General features: G+C 42.5%; 1 protein-coding gene across 3 annotated transcripts in view; it reads left to right on the forward strand.

Annotated features, from left to right (window-relative positions):
* Positions 1-19,747, forward strand: part of Arhgap26 (Rho GTPase activating protein 26) — a 384,765-nt gene that overhangs the window by 286,819 nt on the left and 78,199 nt on the right. For all 3 annotated transcript variants that reach the window (XM_055622582.1, XM_055622584.1, XM_055622583.1), the window contains 2 exons: positions 3,053-3,212; positions 14,543-14,681. In XM_055622582.1, the coding sequence (XP_055478557.1) occupies positions 3,053-3,212; positions 14,543-14,681 (299 nt within the window). The remainder of the gene's footprint in view (positions 1-3,052; positions 3,213-14,542; positions 14,682-19,747) is intronic.

Genomic DNA, 19,747 nt, shown 5'->3' on the forward strand with positions numbered 1-19,747 from the left:
TTCTCATTGGAATACACAGAGCTCTCAAGTCATTAATAATTCACTCTGGAGTAATGAACAAAGCCTTACCGAGTTGTGAGCTGAAATAATCAAGTGACAGATCAATTTATTACTGCAGCGCCCAGATATAATGGTAGCAACGAGAAGGTACAAGCCTGTCACTGAAAAGTTTCTCAAGACTTAGATCAATGTGTTTTAAGTTCCAGAATAAAATGGTCATTAAATGGGAAATGAATTTGTTGGGTAGCCTCAAGCCTATTTATATGCAGAGTTGCCAACTCAGAATTACTATACTGTTTTTCCAGATTCCTTTGGGCCTCAGGGCCTGCAAATCAGAGTAATTATTACTTATTAATTAAATATAAGAAGTGGAACACAGCTTGAAACTTTGAAAAGGGAGGTTGGAGTAGTTCAGATACAATTATCCCCATATTTGTGATAATAACTAGAAAGTTTTCAGTTAGGCTGAAAAATATTAGTCTTATATTTACCAAGAAGCTTCCATCATGCTTTAAGTTTCACTGATTGTGATCCTGTTGTCACTGGCTCTATAAAACACATTACTTAGTCTCTGTGTTCAGTCTAGTGGTGGAAACATCAACACTCAGTGAGAACCTCACAGGCAGGCCAACTTGTCTGAGTCTGGGATGGAGGACTACGAAGAGCGGAGGGCAGGGGCAGAAAGCAAGGGGATGGTATGAGCTCAGCCTTACAGAGAAGGTTTGTCAAGTACAGAAATAATAAGAACATTCCAGGCCAAGGGATGACATGAACAAGAGCAGAAAGGTGGGAGCAGAGAAGGACTGGCAGTATCCTCATCAGCACACTTCCCGTATGTGATCACACTCAACCTGCACCACGTGCCATGAAGTAGATGTGCTGTCCACCCTTACTGCTCCTTTTAAAAAGAGGAGGGACCCAATACCCATATCTTTGATGAAGTAAGTTACTTGTCCAGTGAGCCACAGCTGGAAAGTAGCAGAAACTTATAAATGAGTTGGGGGAAGGTATGGTTCTTATATGAGTGTTCACCTTTGGGTATAGCCCCAAAGAGCACTTGCTTAGTGTATCCAAGGCCTTGTATTAGTGTATCCTTGGCCTTGCTTAGTGTATCCTCAGCCCCAGAAAGCCAAGCAAAATAAAAGGAACCAATCATTAGCTTTCATTGTCAGAGCAGTTAAAAACAGAAGAATTGCTAAGCACTTTAGAGATGTAACTTTGCTCTCTCCAAGACCAGCAGAGAGGTAGTAATGACCTTCTCAACAAAGGAGGGCCATAGGAGTAGACTTCATCACCTTAACTGATGGTAGCTATCAGGGAAGGCTGAGCACAGGAGGGCTGATGAGGAATCTTTTTCTTTAGTTAGTGAGAGAGCAGAAAGGCCTGATTATAGAAAAAGATCACAATCCAAACTGAATGTTTTTATATTGGTTGCAATTTGAAAATGTTTTCAGATACAAGTAGCTAGTTCATTTTCCCAAGGGACTTTCATGCAAACAGGGATAAGTCCAGTAATTCATCTAGGAAGTGTGTCAGCCCTGAATTCCTTTCTCGCTCATGATCTGGTGGGGAAAGTGAGGATGGAGAAGCAGTTTGAGAGTGTGCAAGCTTAGCTGATGGGCCCAGGTGCTGGCCAAAGGCTGTCTTCTTTGCTGTGACCCTGTTTGACCATCTCATCAACTCCTTCACATGGACAATGTGATGTAGTTCTGGGCATAATGGAAAAACATGAGTAAGCCAAGAGGACTAAGGCAGAGCTAGCAAAGTACTAGAATGTCCTGTATGGGCCAGAAACAGGATAGGCTTCTGTGGCAACTCTCCCTGCTGTGAGTGTTGGCTGCAGGCAATAAGCAAATCTCCTTACCCCTTGTTGCTCTGAGCTACAGTTCAAGTGCGCAGACAAGGAAGTCAACTTGCAGTCTCAACCTCAAAAACTCGAGGAAAAGTGTAAATCAGATGACAAAAGTGGTTGAAGTAGAATTTCAGAAAAGACTCGGTTTAAAGACAAATATTTAAGGTTGGTGAGTCTCTTCTACATAATGGAAGTCACAGGAGAAACAGTGTAGATATGGATGGGGTTATATGAAAGATACTAAGTGTGAAAAGCACTTAACGCTGGGGAGGTCAGTGAAAACTGTCTCTGCCCAGATTTCCCTCTAGAGGCCGGTTAGTAATGAAGAGCTTCCTTCTTCCAACAGGTGGGTGATTAAGGAAGCTTCTAGTATATTCTAGCAGTGCTGAGTGGAATGAACTTGTTTATTGCTAGTAAATCATTCCTAAGTTTTTATTCAGGGAACTGCCTATGAACCATGGTGTTTTATAGCTTAAGCATGGAGTTCATATTTTGAATAGTTGTTTACCTATAAAATATGCATGTGTAGTTAGCAGATTACTCTGACTTAGCCATTACTGACCTCACATCTTCTTTAAAATTTGAGTGTAAGTGCAGTGCAAACACATGGATATACAGTAGTGCATTTTTTATTTCTGTTGATGCCACATGTTTCACTTAATCTGAGCCACATGTTTAATCAAATGCACTTTTAATACGTGGTGTTTAGAGTACTGAATTTTCTGATGTGGCTTAAACGCAAGCTCTATCCTTTTGAAAAACAGTGTCTGTTTTGTGCTTATGTTTGCAAATGAATTAAAACCAGAAGCTTCTTGATTTGCATTGTAGACAATGCAGACGAAAACCCTCAGTGGTTTAAGCAGCAGGCAGGTACAGAAGTTATAACCAAGAGGGACAGGCAGTTTCCTGGACTTAGAGAATAGTGACTCAGTGGGCACAAACTCATCATCTGGCAGATGGCCTTGACTAGTTGGCTGGCTGGCTGGTGGTTTTAGGCAAAATATAAATGATATCCTGAAGGGAATACTGAGTGCAGATCTGTGAACTCTGTAGTTGAAGATACAAAAGAAAAGTTGCTCTTTGATTCATGGCATCCAAGGATGTCTCAAGTGTTGCCTCCTAGACATGTAGGCAGGAAGGTCAGAAGTACCCATAGAGGTCAGCACAACTTCTTTCACTCCTTCTTTCCCCCTTTTCCAGTGTTGCTAGCAATCACAAGCAGAATTTGATGACGGTGGCAAACCTTGGTGTGGTGTTTGGGCCTACACTGCTGCGACCTCAGGAAGAAACAGTGGCAGCCATCATGGACATCAAGTTCCAGAACATTGTCATCGAGATCTTAATAGAGAACCATGAAAAGGTAACGTATAAGTGGGCCCTTACAGGAAAGAATTGAGTTGTTTGGCTGTGGGTCTCTGCATTTGTTTCCATCAGCTGCTGGATGAAGCCTCTGAGAAGACATGAAAGCGTCTTCTCTGCAAGCATAGCACAGTATCATTAATAGTGACAGGGTTTAGCTCTCTCCCATAGAATGGGTCCCAAGTTGGGCTAGTCATTGGCTTGCCATTCCCACAATCTCTGTTTCATCTTTATTCCTACACTTCTTGTAGGCAAAATAAATTTTGGGTCGAAGTTTATGGATGGGTTGATGTCACCCTCCCTCCACTGGAAGTTCCCCTTGGCTACAGGAGGTGGTGACTTATAGGCTCCTTAACCTGTACTGCTAGGAATATTAGCTAGAGTCACCCCTGGGAGCTTCTCTTGTCCCAGAGATGCCCCTACATTGATTTCCATTCTCTCTCCCAGTCCCAAGCCCACCTTGGTAACCCTCCCCACCCTTTCTCACATCCAGTTCACTCCCTTCTTATACTTCAGTTGTCTATTTTTATTTCCTCTTCTGAGTGAAATTCAAGCATCCTCCCTTGGGCCCTCCTTGGCTTCTTTGGGTCTGTGGAATGTAGCATGGTTATCCTGTACTTTATGGCTAATATCCACTTATAAATGAGTACTTACATACCATGTGTGTCTTTCTGGGTCTCCGTTAACTCACTCAGTATGATCTTTTCTAGTTCCATTTAATTTGCCTGCAAACTGCATGATGTCTTTGTTCTTAATAGCCAAGTAATATTCCATTGTGTAATAGGCCAAACTCGAGTCTTGTGGATGAGTGGGAGGAAGGATAGAGGGAGCTGGAGGGGTCAAGGACACCACAAGAGGAGCTACAGAGTAAACTAATCTGAGCCAGTGGGGGTTCAGAGAGACTGAACCAACAACCAAAGAGCATGCACAGGCTTTGGGTCCGCTAACTATGGCAGTAGAGGCCTCTGACTCTGTTGCCTGCTTTTGGATTCCTTTGCCCTAGCTAGGCTATCTTATCAGGCCTCAGTGGGAAAGGATATTTTTATTTTTCCTGCGATTTGAGATAACAAAGTTGGTTGGTACCTCTTGGGAGCCTCCCCCTCTCTAAAAAGAAGGAAAGGGGGAATTGGGGGGAGAGAGCATAAGGGAGGAACTGGAAGGAGAGTTGGGGGAGGCTGGGATTAAATAAAGAAGGAAAGGAAAAAGGAAGAATTGGGTTGTTTAGCTGTGTGGGGCTGCTCTGGAACCTTCAGAATTGCTTAGGTTTGCATTGCTAATGGTTCTTGAACCATGGTGATAGGGACACTGCAGATTGTCATTGTCATGGTGGTAATAAATATGAGAGTACTGTTAGAGGTTACAGCCTCTAGGAAAAAGCCCCAGCTCCTTCTTCATGCTCTCTTAAAAACCCCTCCCACTGAATCCTCCTCCTTTCTACATCCTGTGCATCTCTCTATCTGTCCACTGTACTTTCTCTCACTGTCTATGTTGTTTTTTTTTTTTTTACGTTCACTTCCTGTCAACTGGTTGCTTGCTCTGCCTCTTGATCTATGGTTGACTTTATTTAATCCTGTTTACAGAAAGCTCTTGGAGTAAAGGTGTGTACTAGGGTTGAACCACACCACAACTAGAAACAGGTCTTTCCAGTGCATGATCTCTGGGTTCACAGTGTGATCAAATAGCAAGAAATCCCCACCCCATCCTCCCGGTCCATTCATCATAAAAGACTTTAACACAGTTTGAGGCCTGAGAAATGTCATTGCTCTTAGCAGCAAACCCTTGCAAAGCCTCTCAGAACCTACGCAGCTTTCCCCAGGTGAGTATTTGATAGACATAACTCTGGAATCTGATTTAAAATAATAATAATAATAATAATAATAATAATAATAACATGTTTCTCTTCCTAAATAAAACCTTTACCTAGAATGAGGAAAGCATGCCTGACAAATGTAGATTCTGACCACTGCTTACACACAACAATATTATAAATAACAATAATATAAGCCACCTGTCACCTCGGATCTCAATTTTGACAAGCACTCCCTAATTTGCTTCCTTGCTTCCACTTTGGCCTATTTATTCTGATATCATCCACCAGAATGAGACTTCTGGCCAAGTTAGCTCACAACAGTTGTGTGCTGCCAAGCTATTCAGTGAGTCCCCTCGTCGCTAGGTTTGAAGGTCATTCTTGATAGGAGCCTGTGAGTTCCACTGAGTCATTATATTCTCTCTTTTATATCTCCTGTCTTGACTTAGACTGTCCTGTGGTTCTTTGGACATATCAGATACTTTTGGATTCTTTTGAATCCTTTGCAATTGCTGTTCCCATCACCTGGATGGAACACCCTTCTTCCTCAAAATCCACATGGTGATTTCTTCAACATCTTCAAGTGTTCTAAGTAGGACCAGACCTCTGTACTTAAAATGTTATAGTCCCAACCCCTCAGCATTCCCTTTTTCTTTTACCTTGCCTTTTTCTTTCTGTAGCCTTAGATATTCCACTCTAGTAATATAAAATGTGCTAATGCAGTCTACACATGTTCCAAACAGTACCTGTGAGGTTAGAAACGTCCTTCTTCCTGAGCTGTTTTTTTTTTTTTTTTTTTTTTTTTTTACTGAGAACCCTTCTGCATCCTTCACAGTAGTCTTAGTGATACACCTTCAGACTGGCTAGGGAAAGCATATGAGCCACACACTTCGTGTTTCTCAGCAGTCTAGAGTCATTGTTCCAGCTGATCTGGGAGGAGGCCAGTATTCTGCAACGTTGTTAGGAAGCAAATGTCTTTGAGTAAGAAGAGGTAGAGCAGAAAAATCCAGAAGATACAGTAATATCTGAAGATTGTTGTTTTTTTCTAGTCCATGTAGGTAATGTGTACTGATTTTTAAAATTCTATTGTATTGATGAATATTTTTAATAAACAATGTCCAGAAATGTAATTTTATGAAAATAACTCACTTTCACTACAATTTATTCAGAAGATACTGTACTAAGCAACTTTATAGCTACCATCTCACTTAATTTTCCTAACAGTATTAAAAAAAAATTCAACATCTTTCTCCATCAAGAAAATGAACATTAAGATTGGTTTGAGATTATGTTTCCCCAAGCCTAGATGACTGTCATCAAGAACACAAATGACATAAAATGCTGTCGAGGATGTGGAGGAAGAAACACTATTACACACTGTTGATAGACATGCACACTGGTGCAGCCAGTTTGGAAATCAATAGGTAGTCTGCTCAAATGCCTAAAATAACTGTAATTTCCACCAGGGATTGTATACCTGGAACTCCACTTGCATTAGAAAAGAACATAATTGAAAGTATTTGAGTTAAAAGCCAAAGCATGTTTGGCTCTCACCATGCTTACTTTACAGTAATGGTCATTTCTTTAAAGTTTTCAGTTCTGTATGAGTAGAATCTCCCCACTAAATCACAGTGCAATTACTTTAAGGCTTAAACTATCAAGTAGACAAAAACTTAGGATTATGGTAGAAATAATATTCATGTTTCTAGATAGGAATAAAAAAACAAAATACTATTGCTAGCATCTAATGTTACCCCAAGTTCCAGAAATTTAACAATTTCTTACGAAGTTTTTCTTCTAGTCCCTTTGGTTACTATGCTTTTGACATTTAAATTTTAGATGTCCAGGAAGAACAACCTTGCCAAGAAAACAAACTGCCTTCTTTCTTACTGTGCTTTCCCTGAAACCTGAAGCTTCAGGCTGGTTGTGTTTGTTGCACTGCGCTGTTAAGTTCCAGCATAGAACTGGAGCATCGATGCCTTGGGTCCTGTGACAGCTTATGGCATTTCTTTTGGCTGTGGCTCTGGAGGTTTCTGGGGGAACAGCAGGATGTCTCTGTGTAGATCTACCTGTGTGTGGTATGCTGTGGCATCTTCAGCCCCAAGACCTATTAGTATCTGTAAAATGTGGGATTCCCTTGGAGTCTATCACTGCGCTCTGGGGGAGATTAGAGAGTAGATTGTTAAACTGTTGACTGTCAGAAATGCATCCTTTTTACTACATGTGCCAAAGAGATGAGCTAGCAGCCATCGATGAACTTACTGAATACCTGAGGTAAGAGCCCAGTTCTGTACAGCCTAGCGTCCCCAGTGAAATAATACTGACCCTCCGAGGTGCAGTTAGAGTTGATTTGGGCCTACTAAATTGCTTTCATTTGCCCTCATAAAAATGTTGATGGCACCAAATTCATTGCTCTTTTGTTTGACTTCATACACATTTTATATTAATTACTATGCATTGATTAGTGTGCAGCTGGCATGTGTTTGCCACTTGCCTTTGCCTTTCATTTTCTTAATATCTGACATTGTTGATATGCAAAATTAACACTAAGAATGGTAATATGTGCCCAGCTTCACTGGAACATCCTGCTGTTGTTTGTTTGTTTTGTTGTTGTTACTGTTCTTTGGGGGTTGTTTTTTTCTTTTCTGTTTTGTTTGTTTGCTTGCTTGTCTGTTGATCCTGTCTTTGTACCCCTGAGGAAGTGATCCAAGTGACTTGTACATTGGAACTCACTGCTTCTTCTCTGCCCTAGAATATTTTCCTTCTCAATGGCAAGCTTTATGTAGGACACTCTGTTAAGGTAGTGGGTTTGTTAATCTGAGTACGTAGTTACCCCTATTTAACTCCAGGTAGACTAACAGTCATTAATATTGGGAAAGCTCCTTTAATATCCCTGAAATGGGGCTGTAGTTTGATGTTGCATTTTATATAATTCCTCTCTACTAACAGAGGTGACAAGAAATATGCTTTCTGGAAATACATTTTAAAAAAAAAATCACAGCACCTCCCCCCCTACCCCAACACACACCCAAAGTTACTAGAGATTCTGGCTCCTTTAGAGAGATTTTAAATAAAATTCCCCAAACTACTTTCCAAATTGTTGATGTCTTCACCCACCCCCTAAGTGCTAATAGCAACAGGGTTTAAGATTTCCAACTTTCCTTAAAAAACCTTTCCATGGCTACAGCCTCTGAATTTGGCTTCTTCACAGTTAATGACAGATGAGCCCTGCGGTTGCATGCCTGAGTCACAGGCTTGAAGTTTCAGGGCTTCAGGCTCCACCTGCCCTGTGCAGGGTACCCACATCAGATCCAGCGAGCAGGGGAGTTATGCCCTGCCCTTTCTCAGGAAAGTGTTCCTCAGGTAGTCTCATGTTTTCTGAGACCCTGATGGATTTGTGTCTCAAGAACAGTTCTCGTTGTCAGTTGTCAACTAGACTGCTGTTTCACATTGTGCTCACCAAGTCTCGGGTGTGATTTAACGTCTTCCCAGCAAATCTGCCCCTATAGACTTGGAAGCTCCACATCATGACCTAATTCTCCTCCTGTAAAAACCAAAGCACACAATAAAGAGAACAGGGCACACTTTGCAGAGAGACTCCTAATCCTTTTAAATTGCAAATGTGTGTGACAGCTGGGATTAGAAAAGGTGTAAAAATGTGTGTGCAACTCATCTAAGAACAAATTCCGCAAGTGTCAGGGCTCCAGGACATAAAGATAGGCCAGAAAGGAGTCCAGACCCCTAAGCTCTGTAGGTGGCACACGGAAAAAGAACATCAAGTACTAACATTGCTGCAGGTAGGTAAGGCTGACAGGGATGTAATGAAACTTACACTTAAAGATTGAATTCCTGTTTCTTGACTGCAAATAATTTATTTTCAACATCCACTGTTTCCTTCTCATATCCCCCCTCTGTCTCACTGTCTCTCTGTCTCTTTCCCTCTCATACTGAATAAAGGAAGTATTTTGCATATAAAAGCCAAACCACTAGGTGCCTTAGCCTTCACCAGGGTCCTGGGCCTTTTTGTGGATGAGACCTTTGGAGGTCAGAAGCTTACATAATTTGCTCAAGGTCATAGACCTTACAAAAGCCTAAAATCCGATCTGACAGACTGCAAAATTATCTTTATGTTCTGTCATTTGTTTCTCAATAACACACAAGAAGACTCAGCTAAGCCTCAGGCAGGCAGTCTAAGTCTAGGTTCTTATCTAGCTGTATAACCTTGGACAAATAGTTCATTTTAATGAGACTCAATTTCCTCATCTACAAGATGTCAATAACTGCATTTCCCTCATAGTTATTTTGGAGGAAATAATTCATACCTTTAATTGATGTAAATATAACTGCATAACAAATACTTAATGAATTTTAGTTATGTTTTTAATTTAAAAAAATTCTTTTTAATATTAATCACAGTTTATTCATGTTGGATCCCCATGTAGGCCCCTCCCTCATCCCCTCCAAATCCCAGCCTTCCTCCCTCTTCTCCTCTCATGTTCCTCTCTAAGTCCACTGAGATGGAGGAGAGGTCCTCCTCCCCTTCCATCTGACCCTAGCTTATCAGGACTCATCAGGACTGGCTGCATTGTCCTACTCTGTGGCCTGGTAAGGCTGCTCCCTCATCAGGGGAAGGTGGTCAAAGAGCCAGCCACTGAGTTCATGTCAGAGACAGTCCTTGTGGCAGCTGAGAATTCTTGTTATTTTGCTGTCATTTATACTACCACATTTCTTGCCTATGCTTTACCAGTGTAATGTACTGGTATATACTCATTTTATATTTTCTCTTTTCAAAAGTTCTGCATACAGGTATTATATTATATTCATTTTTACAAGGGAAACGGGCTCAAAGTAGTTAAAGACCTTGGCTGAAGTAATATAGCTAGTAGGTGGCAAAGCCAGGATTTGATTTCAGGTCTTTCTAGCTTTGAAGCTTGTTTGCTTTTTAACCATTTAAGTACTATAAATTTCCTTCTTCTTTTTGACAACAGGATTCAGCAGTTAGGTAGCTATCATGGACAGTAAGGCCTGGTAATGGTGTATGACTCTGTCAAGACCTACTGCTCACTCAAGGCTGGCTGACCGCAGAGGCCAACCCTAACACTATCATGCTTGGCTTAAGGAGAAAAAGTACCCTGGTGTTTATGGGTGTGTTAATTCCACTCACAGGGGAAATTGGGGATACTTGGAAAGGTTCCTGGCAGTTTGTATTTTTATTTTATAATTTTATTCTCCATTGGCTCCCAGTAGGGTCACAGTCTTCCTAGCTTTTATGCATAAGACATTCCTGATTAAGTTGGAATTGGTTTCTAAATCTGACAGTATGAACAGGATTCTTGGGGCACAGAGTAGAGCTTTCCTCTTTGTGTTAATTTGAAAAGTCTCTGTGGACTGAGTACATTGTTCCCACCACATGGTAGAGCTTGTAGATTCTATGAGTTAATGCTTGTAGATTACAGGGTCCTTTGTACAGCAGCCTTCACAGCCCAAAGACAACTTCCTGTGTGCAACAGAACTAGGGTATATAATCCAGACTCACAAGAGTTCCAACTTAAACTTTCAGCACAGACAAACCCTTGGCATGGCCAGAAGGTAGCTGGGAAATCAGCTGGCATGTATTGAAATTTTCAAGTTAAATGAGCAACAGCCATGTGGACAATAATTTCCACATTCTTGCTATGTATTCTCAGCCTTGAACTCATTATGTAGCCGAGCCTGGCTTGAACTTATAGCAATCCTCCTGCTTTAACCTCCTGAGTATACAGATTAGTCCTATACCACCAGGCCAACCCTGACTTCTTATTGAGTGTTTGTGTCCATGTGGTTTCATTTACAAAGGTGCCCTTGAATTTAGGAAAGCTCTTATAATAATAATGTGTTGGTCCTGTGCCTAGTACTTTATATTTTGCCGTGTGCTCTTGTGTACACTATACTGTATTTATCCCCCAAACGGCCTGATAGAATTCTTTAGGTGCTTGTGCCTGGCTCATAATCAGACACAAGGAACTGGCCTTTGGGGTTATAGTGCCTATCCATCGTGAAAGTTCCCTTGTAGAACCAATTCTGTTCTGCTCACATAACTTTTTGAGAAAATAATGAATGAGCAAAGGTTCTCCTTTGTTCCCATGTCACTTCCTGCTGTGTTTGCAGGCGGTTTCTCATACATCTGTCCATATGTGTCTTACTCAAAACTTAGTCTGTGTCTAAATTAGCTACAGTTCTTAGAAAGAGTAGATGTTTTCCTTGGCACTAACATTTGAAGTTAAAATGCACACCTGCTGTCTTCTCTCACTGCACTGTAGTTGATAGTGGATGTATCTTCCTTCATTAGGAGGAAAGATTACATTTTGATGCCAGAAGCAAAGAGTCATGGTAGGCTACTAGGACCTGCCCTGTCCCTAACTTTGGATTCATTTCTAGATATTCTCAGCAAAGGGTTGCTGAAGGGACTGCATTCTGGGCCAGAGGCAGAAGAGTGCTAAGAGACACCATTACTTGTTAGAAATCCATTCTCATGGGATTAGGACAGTGTCTCTATATGAAGTCTGGCCAGAGAGGATGAACTCACTGAATGGCTGCTGCAACCACGGGGCCTTACTTCTGGTCCCTTGTTGTCTCACCTAGACACGGGACAGGATAAGAGAGCATGCTTGTGAAATGGTCATGCTTTGTTGACCTGTAGCTTCGGGAGGAGTCATGTGAGATGCCCAGCTCAGAGCTCAGCATGCATGAGTGCATGTATCTACAAGCCATTTTAAACTGTCAGTGATCGTGCTCATTGAGATGCCACCTCAGGGCAGCCAAGGCTCAGCGTGGCTGGCAGGACAAAGTCAAGGGAAAGAAAGCTTCTTAGAGGCTGCAGCTCTTAGGATCAACGGTAACCACAGCCCCTCCATTTTTGTCACTTTATAAAGGCTTGCTTCAAGAGATTGCAGAAGTGAGTAGCATCAATCAGTTTACTACTAGGGCTTCTGGCTGTCCTGCAGATGAAGGTTTTTTTCTCCTTTTCCTAACCCTTGTGCAGGTAATCTCAGCTCTCTGCAGTTACCCAGTCTATCTTGTTTCAAGTTTGAGTCTACTAGAGAAAAATGCATAATGCTGCCTTTCTTTCAATAGCTGTGTTTGGGACTGAGACTGACTTCACTAGCTGGCTGGCATCCTCAGAGCCAAGGACCTGCCAAACCAGGGAAAGCAGCTGTTTCAGCTGAAACTTGCATAGTTCTTGTGACTTAGCTCTCTGCATATCAGCTTTTGGGGATTGCTTTAAAATATACACAGAGAGGGCCACAACCCAGAGCCATAAGGGAAGGGGGTGCGGATGACCACTGCCATCCTCCTGTGACTCTGACTGTTGGAAGGAGGATGTGGAGAGGCTAGTGTCGCAGTGTGAGGGACTACAACAAGAGCATCAGTCAACATTAGTATCCCAGTAAAGTTGAGGCGGTTATGTAACCCATATGAATCCTCTTTGAAGATGTTTTGTATTGAAGGGAGAAGGCAGCAGTGTAAAGTTATATGAGATAAGTAGGATATTAAAACTATGTGAAGACTATAATGCCAGCTGTGGAAAAGTGTATTTAGTATTAAATGAGACCTCATACAAAGCACTCAGCTCTATGCCTGGTGTGGCAAACACTTAGTATATCACAGCTACTGGATTGCAAATCCTCTAACCACAGGGAACACATTGTCTCATTCACTGTTACACGTAGGGTGCCTCTCTAAAGTGGATGTTCAAAAGAGTTTTGCTGATTGTTTGAATGTGGGCTATTATCATAAGCATTTACAAAAGAATCCAGGAAAGGGGGAGCCTGTGTTGTCTTCTGTAATTATAAGTGTGACAGTTTCATTTTTATATGCTTTGGTTCTTTATACAATGCTGGGACATTAGAAGTTATGCACAATTGCTGAGAACTGATTGAGCTGCCCATAAAGTACAGCATGCTGTGACAAGCACCCCAGGAGCCACAGTAAGTGGCAGCTACTTACGTATGGTATTTACGTTTCCGTGTAAGTGCTGGCCATAGCAATAAGGGCATTCTGTAGTAAGGCAAGCAAGAATTGGAAAGATTTTTCTCTCACTATTTTTTTTTTTAATCTTGTGATCTGAGTGTGTAATTTTCCTCACAGGCTTGCATTTAAAACTCTTGTTTGGGGAGTCCATGGCACTTCTGGATATAGAGCATGAAGAATTGGTCACTGGGGCCAGACTTTGGGGATTATAGCCCCACGACCCTTTCTTCCAGTCTCTATCTTGGATGTTTGATCCATTCAGGTGTGAGCAGGCAGCCACATGTTCCTGCTGCCACAGCTGCAGGCCACTCACACCATCATGATATCCACACTGTGACAGACTGCACCTTGCCTCATGTCCACACTGATAGATGGCACCCTTACCTCCTCATGTCCACACTGCGATGATGACACCATTACTTCACACCCACACTAATATAGATGGCACCCTATCTCATGTTCACACTGAGAGACGGCACCCTACCTCATGTCCACACTGTGACAGATGGCACCCTTACCTCCTCATGTCCACATGACGGCACCCTACTTCATGTCTACACTGTGACAGACGGCACCCTGCCTCATGGCCACACTGTTAGATGGCACCCTTCCTCATGTCCACACTAGGACAGACGGCGCCCTTACCTCGTGTCCACACTAATGTAGATGGCACCCTGCCTCATGCCTACTCTACGATAGAATGCACCCTTATATCATGAGCCAAGCTCCCTTAAGTTGCTTCTTACCTGGCATTTGTCATAATAGTTAAGAGTTAATACTGCACACAGTCTTAAATATAACAACAAAATGATTTTTAAAAACTTAAGACACAAAACCTAAGTCGCAAAATTATTCTCTGTAAATAACAAAACTGTAAGAGTTTTGCTGTTTTCTTTAGACTTTTCTACATTTTCCAGATTGGTACATGTGTGCATGTGTGTGCATGCCTGTTTTATCAGGGTCACCCTCCTCAATCCTTTGAAGTAAGACAAACTCACCTTCAGTTAACATAGAGCTACTGAAAGAGTGAGGCTGTTCTCACTGAGTACAGTTGGAGAGGAGGAAAAATGTTCCCTATTCTGTGTCAGTTTGGGAACATAATTTAAATATGTTTTATGATCTGAAATAAAATTGTGAAGCAGTAGTAAATAACTGGGACAGAACCCAGGGGAGAAAGGATTAATTGATTCTGGGCAAAGGTAGTAAAAAACCTTCACTGTCCGTACACAGTAGTTTAGATTGTTTCTGTTGTTTCTGTTCCCTCACATAGATCAGAGGAGAACATGTGGTATGGGACTAAAAAGAGAAGTGAACTCTAGGGTCAGTTCCTGGAGAAAGTACCCAAGGCCAGTTCCTAACAGCATCTCTGTGGAGGCATACAGATGCTGGAGGCCTTTCACAGCTTTTTTCCCCCTATTCTAAGTTTCCACCATGCTCCTGATCATAATGACTCAGGCCTGTGCTTTCTACCTAGTTCACAGAACTGTGTAACTTTTTGTCACCTTGATGTGTAGATATTCAACACCGTACCTGATGTGCCCCTCACCAACGCCCAGCTACACCTGTCCCGGAAGAAAAGCAGTGACTCCAAGCCCCCCTCCTGCAGCGAGAGGCCCCTGACGCTCTTCCATGCTGTGCCGTCCACAGAAAAACGTGAGTTTCTGCTGGCCGGAGCCAGGGTGGTATGTGGGCATCTCTGTTGCCTCCATGGCTTGCTACGGACATCATTAGCCTGGTTGTATGTTGCTGGCCTTTGGTGTCCTGAAGGCTCTGTTCTCCTTGTGTGCTGCCTGGTTCCATTGCTGAGCAGGAGATGCTCTTCTCTCTGTTGCTCAGCAGGAGCTTGGCTATGGTTTTGCCTAAGTCCCTCTTTTGTTGGCAGGTCTCATAGAAACAGTTCTTCACTGACTCAGTTTGGCATTATTATTGGAGGAAGCTACTTGTCCCACTAGAAAGTCCCTGTGGAAAGAGGGTCTGTGCTTACTCTTTCACTCTTCTATGTATTGATGCTTTAAAATACTTGGATGAATTACTGAACTAGAGAATAATTTCTCTCTATTCCAAGAAGAAGAGCAATATTACCACAGATGTAGCAGATCTTTTCATCTCAGGACTTCTGAGATCTTTGCAATAATTGGGCACAAGGCCCTAAAGTATGCAGTCATATTTCAGTTTTTGTGACAAGAAACTTACGTCCCAACAGTTGGGAGGCAGAGGCATCAGAGAAAGATTTCTGCAAGTCTGAAGCTAGACTGGTCTGTGTACAAAGGACCAGGCTAGCCAACGCTTCATAGGACAAGCCTGCCTCAAAAAAATAAGAAGTTAATCGTTGGAGTGAAGGCCTCATGATCTACTGGAGGTCAGCAGTATTGGGTCGTATTCCGCTTTACCACAGGAGAAAGCTTTTACCTCTTTCATCCTCATTTTTTTTCATCCTCATTTTGTTATTGTTAGGAGGCATAATAGTGCTCACCCCAGAGGGTAGACTTAAGGATTAACAAAATTATTCATTACAGCATCTGGCATAAGGCTGCTACAGATAGACACCCAGACCAGTTCCAGCATGCAGCTGACATTTTCATGGTGCCTTCACAGTCTAGGGATATGAAAATAAGGCCTGTCTGTAAGGAGCTCATTCTTGAGTGAGAGAATGAGTGCATTGCTTACAACAACTACTTTGATAGAGGAGTGTGCACTGGGGAGGCTGTACAATGTCCTGGCAGAAAGCTCCAGATGGCCCCAGTGGGGATTCTGCCTCTATGGATAACAATGATGGGCCTCTGTTTCCTGTTCTTGACAGTTTTGGATGGTGGTTTTCCAGAATCTCAGATCTCTACAGAGATCTGGGACTGAGCCTGAGTTCCTATAACAGGGGACTTGTGCAGTGTAGAAACTGAGGCCTTGAGCTCTGCTGGGCAGCCTACAGCTATTGTGAAAATTAAAATTTATTGGATATGCCAGTGACAGAGTCAGTCCTCAGAAGATACTTGGGTGATGACAAGGATGACCATGACTATGAAGATGACAAAGGCTGATCCCCAGCAGGACTCCAGTAAAGGCACAGAGAGGGTAGTGATCTACTTTACTTTAGGAAGGAAAGGATTCATATCTGCATTATATTGTTTTGGTTTTGTTTTTCTCTCAAGGTTTTATGTCCTTCTTTAGTGAAAAATAAAGGCCTCTTTCTTACCATAACTCATGAAATCAAACCTTCTCTGCCCTCAAAACCCTATTGCATTTAAAGGTGTTTTGATTTGCCATGGTAAGGCCATACCTTGGAAGCTAGCAGCATTTGGATTGCAGCAAATTCTTTGCTTTCATAAGGAAAGCTACTGTTACCGTTCTTATATTTAAATCTGTTCATGTCTACTCAGATCACTTCCTTCATATCAGTTCCTAGAAGAGTTCCTAGACCATGGGTATGCTAGACTCTGCCCTGGCATTGGCTTCTCTTCTAACAGTAGCCTGTGTTCTTCTTAAACATCTGGTGGAGGTCATTTTCTCCATAGTTGCTCAGAACTTGGGCTCCTCTGTGTGTACCAGAGAACACTTGGAACAGGACTGACCTCATCCCCATCTGCTGAGGGAATAAGGCATCAGGCTACAGGGTAATGCGCTTCTCAGGTTTCCAGGAGCACCCGGTCACCTAAGGTTTCCTGCTAAGCAGTGTGCAGTGCAGACGGGGACAGGGCAGACTGTGTCGGTCATTTCCCCAGGCTTCAGGTAGTGCTGCCTGTGGTAATCCTGAAGCAGCAGCAGCCTTGGTCCTGGTCCTGAAGCACACGTTAGAGCACTGAGGGGAGAAGAGGGAGATGAGGAGAAAATCCGTTAGCTCTTTGGCTGCGATTAGCGTTTCTCACAGGAGGCAGTGCCCGAAAGTTAAGGACATGTGGAAGAAGGCCCATCTAAGCTGCAGAACAGGCTGCTGTGTCCTGGGTGCACACGATGAAGCAATACAGCTTCCTCCCAGTGACAGGAAGCGGGGCTGCAGCCTCCATCTCTGTGGATTTTAGATGAGGATCTAGTTTTTGTAAGAGGGATTTCAGTAGAAAAGTCAGCATATGCGTGTATATATGTGTACCCATGTCTGTGTGTGCTTTGTTTAGATAGTGTATTTGAATATGAAACTATGTGTATTTTATAATAAAAATAAGTACAATTTGGGCACTTATTTTCTTCTGAGAAATAAGAATGCAGGCTGGTGTGGAAAGCACCCTAGCAGGGGCTAAGGAGGGGGTGGTGCAAGGAGGACCGGGCCAGGAGATGGGAAGTTCTGACTTAATCATGCCCCATGGTCACTGTCACCAGTAGGTGACATGTGAAGTTTTTGTACACCTCACCTCACTCTTCGTTCATTTTGTGGACAAAGGCAGAAATCTTTGTAAAAACAACCTTTGGAATGAAAGCACAGGTAAGGAGTGTACGGGCAATCCGTGAAAGCAAATTGCACATTTCCATAGAATAGCACCCTTCAAAAAAGGCCTCTCACAAACCTAGCTCAGTGTCTTATTTCAATCGCTTACACCAACCTCCTTTCACTCTTTGGGCTGTGACCACATTATTTTCATGTGTGCCAATTTAACACATTTTAAATTGGTCTTAAAGCAACTCACTTCTCTGCATGGCCTCAATTTTGGTTATGTCAAGTGTCTGAAAACATGAATTCTGATGTACTCATTACATTATTCTGTACCATATATTAAAATAAATGCCTAGCTACTAAGTTAAAGACATTCCTCCACATTTCATCTCAGATTTCCTTGTGGACCACCTGTGGAATGTGTCAACTCAACAGACCTGGTTCTCAATTTTGTCCTACTCCAGTCTTTCCTCCTAATGTGCTCACTTGGCTAAAATGGAGCTCAGATATTGACAGTGGACACTTACTGTTCATCTGACCATAAGGTGTTTGTTGTGAAACCTATCTAGATTTGAGGTGAACTTTAACTGTCCTGTCTGCCACAGAGCCTACGCTGTTTGAAGGCTTGTGCTATGTCATACAGTATGTGTATATACATACATACCTCCCCTTTGTTTTCACACTGGCCAAGTACTGCTCTTTGGGAGCTCATCTACTTTTCTGTCTGTCTGTTTGTCTGTCTGTGTGATCTCTTTTGAGTCCCATAACTATGCTCCTGTTTCTGCTCTGCAGTGCCTACAGTTTAATAGCATTGCATGCTGTCCACAGGTAAGACGCTTTGCAGAAAGGTTGAGGAACGTTCATCTGAGGTTCCTGTTGTTATTTCCGGTAGACCGCCACCCCTTGTCAAGGGCCCAGGTCTACATGAGTTGAGGCCCATTCTTTTTTCTTGGAGGTAAATCTGTGTCATGTTTATAGCCACGTGTTGTCATCGGCCTCCTTTTCTGAGAGTACAGACCTGACAGTCACCTAGAGAGTTCACAGGCCTGGTTCTGTCCTTGTGCGGTCACTTCACAGTACTAGATAGAGCTTATAGACATGCATCTCATTTTCTAGGAGGAGTGTTTTCCTCTGCATGGGAGGACCAGTTGCATACCAGCCACCCACACATGACTTCGAGTTTCCATTTTTGCAGTGAGTGAAGTCTTCTCCAACTTGCCTTTCCCTTCTTCCCAAAAGCTGCATCATTTATGATGCTAGTGACCTCTTTGCAGAATGAGGAGCCAGAAAGTTTCCTCTGCTCTGATCTAGGTTGGCCTGAAGGCTTAGGCAATATGTAGCGGAAGCAGAGCTAGGTATGGCATGGAAATAGGCCCTGAGATGAACATTCTGGAGAAGAGCTAAGGGAGTGATGAAACTTAGAAGCCATTGTAGCAATGCGTGCAGATCATCAGAAAACCACTGAATGTTGTAGTGAGGAGGGGAAGGACTAGCTAGCAGAGCTGTCTGTAGTTGGTCAAGGAGTGTTTTCTGAAAGGGGAAATTTTGAGAAAGATACTGAAGGAAATGAGGGTTCTAATCTGGGCAAAGGCTACAAAGGCTGTCTTTGATACAGAATAGTCTGCACAGGGCTATAAGTCCTACTGGGAGCCGTGGAAACATGGTTTCTCTGTGTTGAGCTTAATAGACACTTATTTATCTATTAAAACCTACTTTCCTTTATCTATGTCTACTGTATAGTAATATATAGTTTTTAGGGTTGTTTTCTTTCCCATGCTATTTGTTTTCTTTCCTATGCTAGGCTCTGTGCATAATATCATAATTATGTGACCCAGGTAATGTCCCTATTTTCCAGCTGAAAGGAAATAAAATTTATACTCAATGATGCACTCAGGGTCATGGAGAAAAAAAAAAAAGGTAGGAAAATTGTACCCAGTCACTGTCCCTCAAAGCTACACTATTAATGACTCATGACCCAGATGTCTAGTTTCAATGTGTGGAATAGATCCTAGGAGGGAGACATGATTTGGTTAAGGATAACTGTTGTGGGCTACTCTGGAAGACCAAGTATCTGCAGTTCTTTTTGTGAACCTGCAAGTTAAATTGCATTAGGCTGGGGATCCAGTATAGAAGAATAAATGGATACATTTAATAAAGAACTCCTTGAGACCAAACTCCATTTGAGCCTCACTCAGTAACAGTAATAAAAGCAATTATAGCTCAAGTAATGTGCCAGCCATCATGCTAAGCTCGTCATTATTTCTGCTCATTCCCCTAATTGGTAATCCTATGAGGTAGGCACTCAACTGCAGTTTCTAGGCAGATAAACTGAGACTGGAGGGTTTGAGCAGATAGCTGG

This window comes from Psammomys obesus, unplaced genomic scaffold (genome assembly GCF_907164565.1).
Source record: "Psammomys obesus unplaced genomic scaffold, mPsaObe1.curated_primary_1811, whole genome shotgun sequence".
Classification (NCBI taxonomy): domain Eukaryota; kingdom Metazoa; phylum Chordata; class Mammalia; order Rodentia; family Muridae; genus Psammomys; species Psammomys obesus.